The 17,829-nt window shown below is 44.4% G+C and overlaps 1 protein-coding gene across 1 annotated transcript in view; it reads left to right on the top strand.

The window, feature by feature from the left end:
- LOC147745352 (uncharacterized) overlaps positions 1–12,007 on the top strand; it is a 61,692-nt gene extending 49,685 nt beyond the window's left edge. Inside the window, exon 2 of the mRNA XM_086952269.1 lies at positions 7,814–12,007. Coding sequence (XP_086808395.1) covers positions 8,528–9,700 — 1,173 coding nt within the window. The 5' untranslated portion in view covers positions 7,814–8,527 and the 3' untranslated portion in view covers positions 9,701–12,007. The remainder of the gene's footprint in view (positions 1–7,813) is intronic.
- Positions 12,008–17,829: the final 5,822 nt, after the last annotated feature.

Raw genomic sequence — 17,829 nt, forward strand, 5'->3', positions numbered from 1 at the left:
AAATAACTATCGTCCGATCTCTAACATACCTATGCTAGCTAAACTCCTGGAAAAATGCATTAACATTCAGCTGAACAGTCACATTGATCAATTCAACCGGCTTTACCAATCTCAATCAGGCTTCAGAGCAGGTTACAGCACTGAATCAGCCATGACACATGTAATAGACGACCCTCTAAAAATCCTGGACCAAGCCTATTTACTAAACCTACTCGACCTGTCATCAGCTTTTGACACCGTAAAACACGGCAACCTGCTAGAACTCCTGAAACACAGAAAGGAAATGTCTGGAACTGTATTTAACTGGTTTGCCTCTTTTCTCCAAAATAGATCCCAAAGATTCAAGGTCAACCAATCCCTGTCCAACCCCATGCCAGTCACATTAGGAGTTCCGCAAGGCTCCTCCCTCTCACCCATCCTTTTAATGGAACCTCTTACCGATCTTCTCAGCCTCGCCAAGATCCACTTCCACATGTATGCAGACGACACCCAAATCTACATCAAGATGCACTCACTTGATGACATCAAATCGCTCAACACCACACTACAAAAAACCTAAACTTGGCTAGCCGAAAACCATTTGAAACTAAACTCCCTCAAAACAGAATTCCTCTTAATCGCTCACCCTAACAAAACTCCTACTATCCTGGATTGGCTGAAGCACTTAACAGCTCTCAAAGGACAACTTCTCATCGTCGACTCAGCAAAATTGCTAGGGGTAACGCTTGACAGTAACCTAAAGATGCTGAAACATATCCACGCCTCCACAAAAGGAGGTAACTTCCACCTGTAGACCCTGCGAAAACTGAAACTCTTTCTGCCGGCCTACGATTTCAAACAAGCAGTTCTAGCCCTAGTAATCCCTTGTGTGGAATATGGGGCAGTAACCTTATGCGGCCTCCCAAGGTCTTCGACAGCCCCGCTAAGAGCCACTATCCACTCAGCTGCGAGACTCATCACGGGTTCAAAGAGAAACTCTCACATAGCCCCAGAACTGAGAGCCCTCAACTTGCTACCGTTTGAAGCCAGAATTCATCTGAAAATCACCTGTATGACACACAAAGCCCTCCACCACAACGCCCTGCACTACCAAGCTCAGAAACTGGTGCTCTCTGCGGGCAGCAGAGTCTCCAGAAGTGCCACGACTCTTCTTCTAAAACCACAATGATTTCCCAAGAAAAAACCTATAACCGATTCTTCTCCGGTATGGCTCCTAGGATCTGGTATGCTTTGTCCAGTGAAGCAAGAATGAACCCTTCCACTGCCTCCTTCAAAACAGAAGTGAAAGCGATCCTCATGGCTAAATTCACGTGAACTCTCTGACTGTTTACTGTATTTTACTTCTTGTTCGGTTTTTGCGCTCCATAGTCGTCCTTTTGTTTTTGCACTAGCTTAGTTTTTACGATTATGATCTTTGTATTCTGTTTTCACCTAGATCTTTGTATGCTATATCGTACTTTCTACATATGACTTGTAAAGCGCTCTGATACTCGCAAGGGTCTGGTTTGCACTATATAAAATCTTCAAAATAAAATAAAGAAATATCAATAATCACACCCATACACAGGGGCCAAGCATACCATCTGTATCACGCTCAGCAATCAAAGCGACCAACATCTAAAAAAACTGGCAGAGAAAAATCCCTTAGCCTGCTCCTAGTTCATGCTATCCTGTGACCAGGTGAAGCTCTGCGTGGTACACTGGACTAAGTGAGCATGAAGTCTGGTACACTACACTAAGTGAGTCTGAAGTCAGTATATATCTGCTCTGGGACAAAGACAATAGTGGAAAAATTGAATGACTTGAGAACCACTGGCCCCTCTTGATGAATCAAAGGTTACACCTAATCTCCCAGAATCAAATCTTTTTCTTTAAATGTCCGAATCACATCTGTGTAATTCCCATGCGATCTAACCATACTGGCTGTGTCGATAATAACTATTCACCTTTCTTAGCGTGCTGACTATAAAAAAAAGGTGATTTCAAGGCCACCTTGCGACTCCTCAGTTAGGACATATAAAATAGGTAAAATTCCAGATTTCTGTGAGTGGCAGTGTGCTCAGTTTATCCTTTTACATTTTTCCCCAGTTTACCAAACGCCACCTGCTTTACTAAGGTTCTGATGTAGTGTCTTACCTACTGTGACGGCTGCTTTAGGATGGACCTCCGCTCCATGGATTCAGCAGAACTTTCAAGCAATTGCGGCGTCTGCTCTTCTTCCTTGATGCGTAAATGTGGATGTCCTGGCGGGGTCCCCTTCCTTTGGCTGCAGTCAGGTTCGCTGCAAATGTAGGTGGTGGCAGCTCCTACGCTACCCGCTCGTGCTCTGAGGGCAGTCTGCGATCTACTCTTATATGTTGTGACTACTCTACTGCTTCTTTCGAACATTTCCTGATCGTTATTGATTTTAATCTGTTTTAAAAATACTATTGATTTTCGCCTTTTTATATAGCCTCACAGTCTCACCAGTCACTTACCTGTGCAAGGAGGAGTGCTCCCCCTGCCCCGGTCCACCGCAGCTTTCTGTGCCGTTTGAGTGGGGGCAGGGCCGAAGGCGTGCCAAAGGCAAGCCCGACTGCGCCCGTCTGCTCCCGTCTGCGTCCGTCCGCGCCCCGGAAGTGACCAGCGTCAGTCACTCTGGTCGGGCAGAGCCTGATTTTGCTAGTGGGAAGAGGCTCTATACTCGTGAAGAACTGTTAAAGCTTAAGGGCACTAGCTGTGGCTGAGGTAAGCAGTGGGATGTTCTCCACAGTTTATCTAGAACCTGCCCGGTATGCAAATTCTGCTTCCACACCAACCTGATTAACCCTTCTATCCCAGGCTCCAGTGTACCTAGGATTCAAGCTGCACTTATTAATGCACGCTCGATGGTCAAGCATGTATCTGACATTTATGAGCTTTTGTCTGATACCAAATTGGACGTTCTCTTCATAACGGAGACTTGGCTGAACGAGTCTAGTGCTCCGGTAGTGGAGTTCGCCATTCCTAGGGTATATAAAATTGCCGGGGGCGATCGCAGAACCGGGAGGGGAGGGGGAACGGCAGTGGTGTTTAGGGACTCGTGGTCTTTTACAGGTGAAGTCTCGGGAGATTGGGTGGAGGGGGAGGCGCTGGATTTTACTTTCACCCTTTCCCCTCACTTTACACTGGGCGGTACGCTGGTCTATCATCCGCCGGGTCCTCCTGGAGCCTTCTTGAAGTCATTTGACGATACTATTATTCCGCGTGCCCTCCGCTATTCTAAGTTCCTACTTTTGGGGGATTTCAATATCCATCTGGATGCCCCGGCTGCTCATGATTTGGGGGCAGTTTTGGATTCTTTGGGTTTAGCTCAGTTGACTCAATGGGTGAAGTTGCCATCCCATTCGGGCGGCCATTTCATAGATCTGGTGTGCACTACTTTTGCCATTGAGGTAGAGGATCCAGAACCTGTTACTTGGTCTGACCACCACTTGATTAGGTTTTCCTACTCTTTGGGTAGGCTGTTCAGAAGTCCTGTTTTGCCCCCTGACCTGCACCCTGGAAAGATTAATCTTCCAGCCTTTTCGATGGCCCTACTTCAGTCACGTCCGGCTTCCACTTCTGATTTGGAAGGGGCTGTTAACGGCTTTAACCACTGGATTAGCTGGGAGGTTAGCGCCAGCTCTAAATCAACTTGCAGTAGCAAACAGCGATCTCTTCCCTCGCAGCCTTGGTATTCAAATAAGCTCAAGGATCTGAAATTGGGGTGCAAAAAGCTGGAGCACTGTTGGCCCCAGAAGTATTGTATTTCTGATAAGAAGACCCTGCGTTTAGCTCAGAGGGAATACTATATGGCCATTAGAAAAGCTAAAAACGACTATTTTGCTGGTAGGATTGTGTTGGCTGGGAACAACAGTAAGGAGATCTTTGCCATTGTTAAGAGCTTCTTATCACCTTGCGTGGAGCATAGGTTTCTTCATTGTCTCCCAACAATGGTGTTAGGAGCTGTCCACCTTTTTCAGGATAGCGTGGGCTCTCATTTCAGGACATTGGAGATCTCTTTTTCTGGGCCTCCCTCCATTTCCTGTGCTTTTACCCCTCAGCTTACTTCATTTGTGCCTGCTGCCGAGTCTGACATTCTGGCCATTCTTAGTTCTCTTAAGTGGGGCTCGCCTACCGATCCCTGCCCGGCTCGTGTATTAGCTGGGGTTGCTAAGGAGGTTTGCCCAGCAGTAGTGGATATTGTTAATCTCTTCCTTCAGACCGCCTTGGTTCCCGCTCAATGGAAACAGGCTAAACGGTTACCCCTTCTCAAGAAACCTTCACTGGACCCTTTGGTCCCTGCCAATTACTGGCCTATCTCTCTGCTACCTGCCTTGGCCAAGGTTTGTGAAAAGATGGTTTTTAGGCAGATCGAGACCTTTGTTGAATCATCAGGTGCTCTGCACCCAGCCCAGTCTGGGTTTAGAACTGCTTATAGCATGGAGACCGCTCTGGTGGAGATGTCGGAGGCAATCAGGGAGTGTCTGGACGGGGGCGTAAGGGCGGTCTTGATTTTACGTGACCTCTCTGCCACCTTCGATATGGTGCCCCACCTGCTGCTCCTGGCCCGGTTATCTTCGATTGGCATTTCGGGCCTGGTTTGGGAGTGGGTTAAATCTTTTCTGGATACCCGCTCACAGCAGGTCTGCATGGCTCCCTGTTCATCCTCTGTTAGGAACCTCTCTACGGGGGTACCTCAGGGCTCTACTCTGAGCCCTCTGCTATTTAATATATACCTAACCCCTTTGCCTATCTGGCAGAGGAGCTTGGAGCAAAAGTTATAGCGTATGCAGACGACACCCAGCTGCTATTTACCTGGAGGGGCTCAGATCAGGACACTATCACTGCCCAGACGTGCCTAGCGTCGGTATTCTGCTGGCTGGCCCAGGCCTATCTGAAGTGCAATGAGGATAAAACAGAGGTCCTCTTGTACGGCCAGTTCCCTCCGGACTTCAGACAATCTTTATGGCTACCGAACCTCCTTTGCCCTCACTATGAGGGAGGACCAGTAAAAACTTGGGGGTGTGGTTTAGTGAGGATATACTGTTAGCTGACCATGTAAAAAAAACTGACTGGGTCTGCTTTGGCACCCTCAAAAGCCCTTAGAAAGATCTTCCCTCTGCTTCCAAGAGTGGCCAAAGAGACGGTTGCCCGTGCTTTGATTCTCTCTCGTCTAGGTTATGCCAATGCTTTGTTCATTGGCATGCCTGGGTATTTGCTACAAAAACTGCAAATTATACAGAATGCCACTGCTAGACTCCTTTTTATCGTCTCGAGGAGATCTAGTGCTCGGCAATATTTGCGGGATCTGCATTGGCTGCCTGTGGCTCAGCGAGTACAATTCAAAGCCATTACCCTCGCACACAGGGCCCTTCATGGCCATGGACCCATTTATCTCAGGAAGCGTTTTACTCTGTATGTGCCGAATCGACCTCTGCGGTCTGCTTCTCTTCGCCGAATGGCAATCCTTCGCTTCCGCAGAGCCTGTATGGGAGGCCTGTCACTTTCTGTTAAAGCAGCAGCAGCCTGGAATTCGCTCCCCACGGACCTTCAGCTTATTCAAGATTTTCAACTTTTTAAAAAACATTTAAATAATAATAATAATAATAATAATAATAATAATAATAATAATAATTTATTTGATTCAGTTCTCTTACGAGAAGAACAAATTCATACACGATAAAAGTTTCAATTTTTACTAAAAGAGATTACCACATTAATATAATTTTAAAAAAGACTTTAAAAAGTTATACAAGTTAACACACACAAATTCATTGGGTGGACCATTGTAGAGGGAAATCAACATCTCACCCGAATTTATATTACATTTTGTTTTGATCGGGGTAATGTATCTGTTCCTGGCTGCTACAACTATCTCGCTTGGACATACAAACAGAACATGTTCTAGATCTTGCACCCCACCTTTGCATAAGTCACAGAGATTCGTCTCTCCTTGAATTGATGACCACTTAAAAGTGTATGATTTCAGCGGTAATATTCCTAGCCATACTTGAAGAATAGTTCGCCTTACTCCATGAGTTATATTAAAAAAGATATATGGTCGCGTTTTTTTAAAAACTATTGTGTCCGCGTACTGTTTGTACATTGAGAGCCTGGAGCAGTGTGGAATATCCAGTTCTTAGCCTTGGTGTTAGGTGCTTCAAGCAGAGTTTCAGCTGGGCTGGTGTCCAAGATATTAACATTTCTAGGGAGACTGATGTTAATTTAAAAGCATTACTTCAATTTTTTCCAACTATATATTTTGGATAGTCTTGCTCCAGTGACTCTATTTTTAACAGTGCTCTAAGTGTTCCTGGATCGGCATTAGCCAGGTTATATGCCCATCTAATTATGTTTATGATCCTCTGGCATAGGAACTTATTTAAAGACACATCTGTTTAGTCAGCTCATCTGATTGGCTCTTACTTTTACCCCAGTTCACTCCTGCGCCAGGACACTCTAGAGTATTAGTGCGCACTACAAATTCTTTAGAACATATAAAATAACAATGAGCTCCTGGCTGGCTCACCAAAATTTAGCTTGAACATGAAGTACCTTGAAAAAAACAAGAGGCGTTTGGCAAATAGGAACACTGCGTTTAATTAAACAATGCAGCCGGGAGCACAGTCACAAGCATAAGGTCTGAGGACGGTCTCAACTTCCGATCGATCTGAATAGTTTTGTATTCATTTAATTGACTGCCATAAAATATTTCCACCAATCCTTTTTAGTTAAGAAATGCGAACCGCTGTCTTTGGAGCCATAAATGAATGCTTTCAATGAGGAATCCAGGTGGGGCTCGACCTTGCGTGGACACAATGTGGTCAGTAGGTAACGTGTCCAGATGTCCGGCATGGGAAGCATGTGAATGTTACATGTACTGTGTGTGCTGTGTCCTGATTGGCTGTGTGTTCCTAACTTTATGTGGCATCTGACTTTATGGTGTTTTAGAAATGCACCTATCCCTTGGGCCATATGTACTTTATTGGGGCCAAAGTCCCTAGACCATTGTGGTGTTGCTTTGCCTATCTGTGGGATTGATCTTGGATTTCCTGTTTGTGCGTTTGTCTGCCGGCTGAGTGCCATCTCTTCTGTGACCTGTCAATCAGTGACTCCGAGTCTGGGTCACGGAGCCTGCCTGACTATGTATTTCGGAGTCGAGATTGACATGGAGTTCACAACTGGCAAATTCCTCAATAAAGATGCAATTTTGTTTTTATACATGAATGTATCGTTATTCACAATGACATTGACTTTCTCAATTTTTACAAGTTCCTGAAGAGTCACCTTTGTTATTCACTTCCTAAAGCAGGGGTTCCCAAACCGGTCCTGGAGGGCCGGATCCATGCCAGATTTTTAAAATAACTACATGCATCTCAATGGGAATATCCAAAAAATATGGCAGGGATCCGGCCCTCCGGGACCGGTTTGGAGACCCCTCTCCCAAAACTTAAGTATCAGCACACATCCTGCTCCATCTCTTTTTCCACAATCTGTTCTTGTTTAAATGAAATCTCTTAACCATGTGCATCTTTCTAAAGATCTACCTGTAGCATGTGGGTGCTCCATGAGTGCCCATTCTTTACTAAGTTATCATGTGAACAGTGGTAAATCACATCCTTTTCTGAAGTAAATACAATGTGATGTATTTAATAGAACGTTTAGTCTAATATCTTATCTATGTATGGTGAAGTATCTTTTGCTAAGTTTCAAAGATAGCAAAGAAGAAATGTCTTTTACAGCCGGATAAATATTGTATATTTACATTATGTTTGCATTTAGTAATTTTGAATCTCTTTACATTCCATAGGAAACACTCCTTGGATGCACAGAATGAGTATGAATAATGAAGATAATACTTTAAATGTGCACAACTGTCAGACGTGTAACAGTATTCTGGAAAACATTAGTGCAATCGAAGACAGAGGAGCCTGAACATAACCTGACGGATCCCGGAATAAACATTCAAGGGCAATTCAGTGAATGTAAGAGTCTGGGCTGTGTACCTTCACACCACAAGACTAAGACAAGATCTCTAGAAGATTAAGGCAGCACCATTGACAAACCACCTCCTGTTAAAGCAAGTTTTCAATACCAGCTTTGATCATGGGATCAATAATATGTGTTTTTCACAGTGCTCTGATTCCTAAAATGATAACATACCATCATTCAGTGCTCTAGGTGTATTGTAAACTACTCCTGACTATGCCACAGCAGCCAGAGAAAAAACACAACAAAGTGGAAACCAACAACTGAAGGATAAAGAAAAGAGTTGTGCTGTCTAAAATATATAGTGCAGTCCCAATTGCTGCTCGCCATAAGGAAGAATAATCTATATCAGTAAGCATCAAAAGCTGTTATCCAGTCTAAAGGCACAATCACTCACAAAGTAGCTTGACACATATTAATATGGCAAGTGTTTTGTGACAACTGCAGTTGCAGTTTATTTTTAAATTGGTAATCAAATGTCCTAAATACCAATGCATACAGGAAATGTGAGAATAATACAAATGCTTTTTCAACCATGTTGGCCATTCAGGAAACACAGTCACAGGAAGGGAACAAATATATCCCCTCCTCAGAAACACTAATAAAGAAAGAAGAATCATACACATGCAGCGAGAATTTTAGTTTTACATCACTACTAAAGCACCATCAGCAAACACACACAGGAGTAAAACTGTTCTATTGCACTGAATGTGTGCAAAGCTGCAGTCAATTAGCACTCTTAAAAGAGCATCAGCGAACACATAGTGCGAACAAGCCATTAAGTAGCAGTGAATGTGTAAAGAGCTTTAGTCAATTATCAGACCTCCAAAGACATCAGCAAACACACACAGGGGAAAAAACATTCCATTGCAGTGAATGTGTGAAGAGCTTTAGTCTGTTATCACACCTTCAAAGACATCAGCAAACACACACTGGGAGAAAACCATATCATTGCAGTGAATGTGTGAAGAGCTTTAGATGTTTATCACACCTCCAAAGACATCATCGAACACACACCGGGGAAAAACCATACCATTGCAATGAATGTGAGAAGAGCTTTAGCAGATTATCAGTTCTACAAAGACATCAGAAAACACACACCGGGGAAAAGCCATACCATTGTAATGAATGTGGAAAGAGCTTTAGATGTTTATCACACCTCCAAAGACATCATCGAACACACACTGGGGAAAAACCATACCAATGCAGTGAATGTGTGAAGAGCTTTAGTCTGTTATCACACCTCCAAAGACATCAGCAAATACACACAGGGGAAAAACCTTGTCTTTGTAGTGAATGTGGAAGTAGTTTTAGTCGATCTTCAACATTAAGGAATCATCAGCGAACACACACAGGAGAAAAGCCGTTCAAGTGCAGTGAATGTGTGAAGAGCTTTAGTCTATTATCAAGCTTCCAAAGACATCAGCGAACACACACTGGGGAAAAACCATACCATTGCAGTGAATGTGTGAAGAGCTTTAGTCTATTATCAAGCTTCCAAAGACATCTGCGAACACACACTGGGGAAAAGCCATTCAAGTGCAGTGAATGTGGAAATAACTTTAGATGTTTATCAAACTTACAAACACATCAGCGAACACACACAGGGGAAAAACCATATACTTGTAGTGAATGTGGAAGTAGTTTTAGTCGATCTTCAACTTTATGGAAACATCAACGAACACACACACACAAAAAACAGCTATAGTCAATTATCAGACCTATATAGTCCTTGTTGGACCTGGCCCTTTTTGTTTGGCAGGTTCACCCCAAAACTTTTTGCTTTTGCCTGGCCTGTTTCTGTAACCTAGTGTTGGTGATTTTAGGTCTCTGCGCACTTTTGTCACTGTGGTCCAGTGTAAAGTGCGTGCGCTCTCTGTGTGTGTGGTGAGAGTGACCTGCCCTCCCATAGAAATGCATGGGGAATATGTGTGACCATGGTAGTTCCTGATGTGTGGGGAGTGCAGGGTCGAGTTTGGTATGTGCGAACTCGTGAGATTGAATGCTGCGCAATGATGTATGCGGCATGATTGTGTCTAGTGTGGAAGTTCCACTTCTAGAAGTTGGCATGTTAGTGTAATTTGTGCCTGGCGTGTGATTGGACCCTTCTTGCTGCAGGGGTTATTTCCTGCTCTGGGGCCTGTGATTTTAGCTGTGTCCTCTTTATTTTAAGTCCTCTGGTTACACTAGCACTTGGGAACGCTTTATTTTGGCCCTTGGCGCTTGAAGAGCGCTTTTATTTTACACTAGCGCCTGGGAGTGCTTGATTTTGCCCCTTGGTAGCGCTTTTATTTCTCCCAAGCGGCTGCCCACGCCGCATATTTTTCCTCTATTTTGAATATTTCAACCGGGAGCCTACCCCGGATTGACACCGACGAAGAGAGCATTCCCTCAGGCCGCCGCTCTGCCCAGGGCAACCCGGAAGCAGCTTGCTAGCCGCCAATCGCAGCGCTGCCATGGCAGAAGGGCCGGAAGTCCCGCCCCTGCAGCCCGAGAGGAAGTAGGAGCATGGCGGCCGGTCGGCAGGGCTCCCGTGAGCGGAGGGAGCCCTGCAGCATCTGGATGCTCTCCCGGTGGAGTGCGGTGCAGCAGGTCTCCGCGAGGCTCTCAGGAGTGAGCGTGCCCCGCCCGCTGCCACCCCGAAGTGAAGCGCTGCGCTTTGCGAGACCGGATGAGTGAGGCCCGTCCCGCAGCAGAGAGAGGAGCCACGCCGTGACCCACGGGAGAGTAGCCCGGTAAGCAAAAACGGGCTGCGGGGCTCCGTAGGGGCTGATCCTGGTGCCTGAGAAAGACCAGTGGTAGGGGTGCATGTAGGGCGGCCCCGGATGGCAGTGGGCCGCCCCAACAAGTTCCTAATAGTTACAGAGCCCATGCGTGGCTCTAATGATTGGGCATTCCTTGGTATGAGAATGCCCCTGTGGGAGGGTTCCAAGGCCCCGTGCTGTCCATGATGGACATTTGCCACCCCCCTTAGTCCCAGAGGTATCTGATTTGGTTACTGAGCCCGTGTGGCTCCAACGTTGGCCGCCTTATTTCTTTCAGAGCTAGATGGCTCCAACCTTTGGGGGCACGTTTGTTTACAGAGCCTAAAGGGCTCCAACCTGCGCATATTCGTTTTCAGAGCCAGATGGCTCAGTTTGGCGCAGTTTTATTTCCAAAGGGCTATTGACAGCCCGTGCCCCAGTTTCTTATTTCCCAGCTGCCCAGCAAGTAGTGGGCAGCTGCACCGTTTAGGCGCAACTTGGAGTGAGTCCCTGAGAGGGACAGAAGTAGCACAGAGGTGCCAGGCCTTCTACAGCTGTGCAGCACTTAGTGCTGGCTGCAGCGTTTAGGCCCTTGTGATTGTCATCAGCTGCCCAGCAAGTAGTGGGCAGCTGCAACATTTAGGTTTGCCCCAGTGGCACACCCCTGACTGGCGCTACATTGGTAGCGCGCCCTGACATGCTGGACACAGGGCATTTGAGCCCCTTCTTGAGATTGCCAGTTGGCCAGGGGGCTGGTATGTGGGTAGGGCGCAAGGCCCTAATGTGATTTTTGCGCAATGTGATTTTACTATGTTTATGATGGTAATTGCCTAATGTGTTTTATGGGCTGGAGTGATGTGGTGCTAGGAAATGTAATGCATTTAGTATGTTTTACGCACCCTGTATTGATACCTCTAGAGATGGTTTTACAAGTGGAGGTTTATGTTAGAGAGATTATGTCTCACTCTCTGAGTTACGCCCCTAAATGTGAGTTATGCTTAGGGGGAGGGTCTAATGTGTTTAGACTAGTGATGAGATTGCCTACTGTATTTTTACTGGTTAGGCCTAAATGTGATTCCTGCGTAATGTGCTTTGCCTTTATGCTTGTGTTATACTTCTAAAGGTGCTCATGCTTAGAAGTTTGCTTTGCCTAGTATGTTATACTAGAGAGGTTATGTGTCCAAGCGTGATCTATGCCTATGGTTATTAGTATTGCGTAGTGTGTACCTACCTGTTACCAGTGGTTACTGGTTGTGATCTATAATTGTTATTTGGTGTGACAGTTATTCTAAGTGCTAGTTCTACTAAGTGCTGATTCTGACAGTGGCCCACGTGGCCCTGTCCTGGTGTAAATAATCCCTTGTGAATATTGCCCGTGCCAGTTGGAACAATGTATATTGTGTGATTACTATCTGATGTGTTTTGACAATACAAATGTTATTTTTATATAACCTTGTGTGGAGTTCCTTTTGTTGTGTGCCTAGGATGTTGTTGCTGTTGTGTGCGTGCGCAAATGCTTTACACATTGCCTCCGGGATAAGCCTGTCTGCTCGTGCCAAGCTACCAAGGGGGTGAGCAGGGGTTATCTTGGCGTGTGACTCCCTTGCCCTGACTAGAATGGTGGTTTCTGCCTGGCTTTGGCGTAAGCCTTAGCCAACCAGAAATCCCAGTTCTAACAGTCCTCATCGAACACACTCAGTAAAAGCCATACCAATTTAGTGAAAGTATGAAGAGCTTTAGTCAGTTAACACACATTGAAAGACATTATCAAACATTTATAGGCGAAAAAACACACAAATGTGCTGAACGTTTGAAGCAATTTAGTCGGTTATCACTCCTCGAAAGACATCAGCGAACGCACAAAGGGGAAAAGTCATTCCATTGCAATAAATGTGTGAAGAGCTTTAGTTGATTATCTCAACTCCCAAGTACATCAACAAACCTACACGGGGGGAAAAAACATACCATTGCAATGAATGTGCAAAGAGCTTAAGAAGGTTATCACACCTCCAAAGACATAAACAAACACACACAGGAAAAACCATACCATTGCAATGAATGTGTGAAGAGCTTTAGCCGGTTATCAGATCACCAAAGACATTAGAGAACACACAAAGGGGGAAAAACCATACTATTGTAATGAATGTGGAAGTAGTGTTAATGAAGCTTCAACATCAAAGAATCATCAGCGACCACACACGGGAAAAGCCAAGTGCAGTAAATGTGTGAAGGCCTATAGTCGGTTATCTTACTTACAAAGCCAGCAGCAAATTACAAAGGATGATAAAATTACAGTTTTTTGGGAAATTCAAATGCCAGAGGATAATTAGTAGATTATATAGGAAAAGAAGAAGAAAATAAAACATTTGTAGAATCATAAAAGTGTCTGTTCTCAGCAATTGCTCATTTTTCTACTGGTAAGAAAAATACATGAACTAGCCCGAAACGCATTAGTACTTTAGCATAGTGCGGCCTATAAAAAATGAATGTTGTTTTGTATTTGATGAAATAGACCTATAAACAAAAACTTCCAAGCACACTTGATCACGCAACCTGTAAAAGCAACAGTATGAACAATGCTTGGATTAACAAAGGTATTTTCAGCTACCTTTAGGGATTAGTGATAAAACCCATAAACCCAACACACTTGAACCAATTTAACCAAAATCCCCTGAAGAATATTCAAAGCTTTTTGTGCTGTTTGTCCATTGTGGATTATAGATAAGTGGGTTACCCAACTATAGTCACTGGGACCTGGGTTCAATAGTTACTAGGAGGAGAGGGTCCCAGTGTAAACATAAAATAATTTAAACCTTTTAATGAGCAACTCAAAAAGCGATTGTTAAATCCACAGAGTTTTATTCACTAAGGGATCAAATGTACTGAATACATATTACGAACAATCAACTGCATTAGTGGTCATACAGTGCCCCGGGAGAGAGAAGGGAAGTGATAGTGATAAGGATGAGGGAGTGGTAGGGTTTGAGTGACAATAAAATCAGACATTTGAAAAAAAACCTTATAGCTATAATTTAGATAGCAGCGTTGCCATGAAAAATGGCGACCATAGTTTGAAAGAGGCATACGTCACAATGTACAATATATCTACATAATATGGGCGTGAGGTTGCCAAACAAAGAACAACAGTCGACGTTTCGACCCTCTTAACAATGCAGGTAATATGATCCTTGCTGCGGGGTCTTCATCAGGACCAGGGGTAAGGGGCAGGTGGACCTGAATTAGTACAAAGGTTGCCTACAAGTCAGGCAACAATTTTGATTGAAGAGCCACAGGGTTGGAGGTTCTCCAGATAGTCACTAGTAAGTAGAGGCCTCATGTGTGGAGGGGGCCGCACCATGAAGGTTGAGGTCCTCCCTGTAATTAATGGATTCGGGCCAGGCAACGTCAATATGGAGACCAGACCAAGGGATCAATGTCACATATACTATGACGTTTCGACCCTCTTAACAATGCAGGTAATATGATCCTTGCTGCGTGGTCATCATCAGGACCAGGGGTAAGGGGCAGGTGGACCTAATAAGAATAAATATAAGTTAGAGGGGTATTAGTCCACCCTCTAAGGTTTATCACAATGGTAGTATGACAATGTACTTATTAGTATTGACTAGATGGTGGTTGTAAAACCAGTTCCTTAATGCACTGTACATTTAAGAAGTATAAATAGTTGTGAATGATCCAAACATGTTCATTAACATGGGGAACATCGGTACGCGGTATCCAATTCATTTAAAGAGGAAAAACCCCGAGCAACCAGGTACGAAAATGGGCACGTCGGTGGGTCAAACCACCCACAGTCAAGGCAAAATATAATTGAGAGAAGTAATTAAATTACCTGAATTAGTACAAAGGTTGCCTACAAGTCAGGCAACAATTTTGATTGAAGAGCCTAAAATATTAAATAAAGCTGTTACTAGCTACGTTGATACATGGAGATATAACACACAGTTTAAAAGGAGACCGGAACATACCACAGGGTTGGAGGTTCTCCAGATAGTCACTAGTAAGTAGAGGCCTCATGTGTGGAGGGGGCCGCACCTAGGGATTGATGATGCGTATTATTGTACATCTCGTGGAGAACGACAATCAAGCATGGGCTTAATCTAAAGGAAACAACTAAGGTCACGTGACTGAGCTGTGATTATGGCGCCAGGAAAATAAGACTATTACAGGCTGGGGTCCTACCCGTGGCCCCTTAACATGGCAAAATATGGATGGGTTAAGAGCGGGACATACCATGAAGGTTGAGGTCCTCCCTGTGATTAATGGATTCGGGCCAGGCGACGTCAATATGGAGACCAGACCAAGGGATCAATGTCACATATACTATTCCTTCAGGGTAAACAGACAATCAAGAAGCATCTCAGCGTAATTGATATAACTATAATGCAAAAAGGTCGGCGTTAATTAATATCCATTGCAATAGTGCATGTTGTGAATCACCATTCAATTAATGAAAATTGAGACATACCGCAGGGGTAGCGAGTCCTCCAAATAATCAATATTGTTTTGAAAAGACGTGGGTTAGGAGACAGCACCTACAAATTAATAGTTACGTTTAGTACAGGAGGGATATTAATGGGGTATCTCAGCACGCTGTGTCTGAGACTGAGATAGACACACTAGCGCTTACCCGTCGTTACGTGAGGCATTCACATGGTGCTGAGCAAATTGTCGGCAGTATAGGGAATGAATCCGCAGTTCATCTGTTGGGTGAAAGTGAGGAGGCCAACATGAGTGCCTGAATAATCGCGAAATCCAGCGTAATGTGGGAAAGGGGATAGTACTTACTATATCAATTGGGAACGAGGAGCTCCGTACGTGGGCAAACGATGTCGGCTCCGCTTCCTGGTTGGTGAAGTAACCAGGGTAACCGGTCACATGGTACGTGACTGAACAATGAAGCGCGAAGACAGACGCTGGTCTGACTGGCGTGATAGTGATTGCAAATTACAGGTCTGGACAACGGGGGTTTGTGTGTCAGAATAGATCGTCATGTCCATACTGAGAAATAATCGTAGTAGAGCATTAGGAAATTACAAGTAAGTAAATAAAGTAAATAAACCATAGTACCAAGAAAAACAATTAAGATCTCAAAGGCGTACCTCTCGAGCACGAGGGTAAAAGCCAGGGATCTACCAGATCGAAGTTGATAACAATGTAAACATTCATCCAGAGTAATACATGTTACATTTCATCTAGTGTGGTATCCGGACAATTAAATCAAAGCAAAGCCATGCGTACCTCTCTACACATGAGGGTAAAGCCATTTACACAAGGAACATATCCACAATATATGTCATTACTGTAAATATACCATAATTCTCAAATATGAGGGTGTCTATGGGTGTCTCGAGATCTAGCCCTCCCCGTGAGATACTGTGGTTGGCGGGTGCAAGGGGCGGAGGAGACAAGGGTTTCTAGAGTTACAATTAATGAAATATATAAGTGTCTGTCATCGTGATACGGACATGTGGGTGTTGCCAAAATTGAGGGCACAGATATGGAACAAAGTACGCCCCATTATGGAGCTAATTGGGAGAATGAACTATCCTGTTCGTTGAGACCAGTTTTAATAGAGTTAAAGAAGTAAATCCATTTTAGTTCGCGGGTGTTGAGAATGTCTGAGATGTTCCCACCTCGTGGACCCAATGTTGCTTTTTCAATGACAAGCCATCGTAGGCTTTCAGGAGGATGGGAGTTCGATTTGAAATGGTCCACCAAGGGTGCGCCTGGGACCTCGCAGCGGATCCGGCTCATGAGTTGTAAAATCCGTGCTTTTACTCTCTGTTGAGTTTGGCCGATATAGATTTTCTGACAAGGGCAAATAATGGCATAAATGATGTTATTTGAATTGCAGTTACTGAAAGATCTAAGTTTTACTGTCAAATGGAGATGTACAAGTTCCTTAGTCTGAATAGCTGAGTCGCAGGCTTTGCAATGACCGCATTTAAAATGACCTATGACTGGTGGTAGATTCCACATTGAGGTAATCGTGGGTTGACTTTCAGTAGAAAGGAAGGAACAGACCACATAGTCTTTAATGCTCTTAGCCTTCTTGAACGCGTGGAGTGGTGATTCTGGTTGCTGGATATCCTCAGAGACCAAGTGCCAGTGTTGATTAATAATCCGTTTAATTGTATTGCTTTTGGTGTTGAAGGTGGTAACACAGACAATACGATTGTGCTGCTGGTTTGTTCTTTCTTGCGGTGATAGTAATTCTTCGCGGGGATAGAACCATGCACGTTTGCGTGCTTTTTTTATTAGGCGTCTCGGGTATCCCCGGCTTAGCAGGCGGTTTGAAAGATCTTCTGATTCTGAGAAATAATGGATTTTACTAGAACAGTTCTTTCGTATTCTCAGAAACTGCCCAAAGGGCAGATTGTCCCGGAGAGCTCGGGGGTGATGGCTATTGTAGGCCAATAAGGAGTTTCTCTCTGCTGGTTTACGATATAGTTTGGTGCAGAGTGAGCCGGATTGATGATAGATAGTAACATCCAGAAAGTTGATGGTATCGTTGTCAGACTGAATAGTAAACTTAACAGATTGGGATTGTTGATTGAGCCAGTTAAAGAATTGGTTGAATTCTTCCTGGTTGCCATGCCAAATCAATAAAACGTCATCAATGTACCTCATCCATAGACCTAATTGGTCTCTGAATGGGTTCAGTTGATTGAGGACGGTGTCTTCTTCAAAGGCTGCCATATAGAGTATGGCCACATCCGGAGCGAAGGGTGCTCCCATGGCTACCCCGGAAGTTTGGAGGTAGAATTTATTATCAAATAGGAAAAAGTTTAGAGTCATCGCAATTTTAAGCAAAGCTATGATGAACTCCGAAGGGACTTGTACGGGTGCAGGACGTTTTTGAAGGCATCTGGTAATCACTGAGAGGGCCTCTTGTTGCGGAATACAAGTATATAAGGAGACCACATCACAGGTGGCTAGTCTGTGAGTCAATGGATCATATGGTATATTTTCAATGATGTTGATGGTGTGCATCGTATCTCGCAGATACGTTGGAGTGGATTCCGCCATTGGTTTCAAGAAAAAGTCTATGTATTTTCCAAGTGGTTCT

This window comes from Lissotriton vulgaris, chromosome 1_1 (assembly GCF_964263255.1).
Source record: "Lissotriton vulgaris chromosome 1_1, aLisVul1.2, whole genome shotgun sequence".
Lineage (NCBI taxonomy): Eukaryota > Metazoa > Chordata > Amphibia > Caudata > Salamandridae > Lissotriton > Lissotriton vulgaris.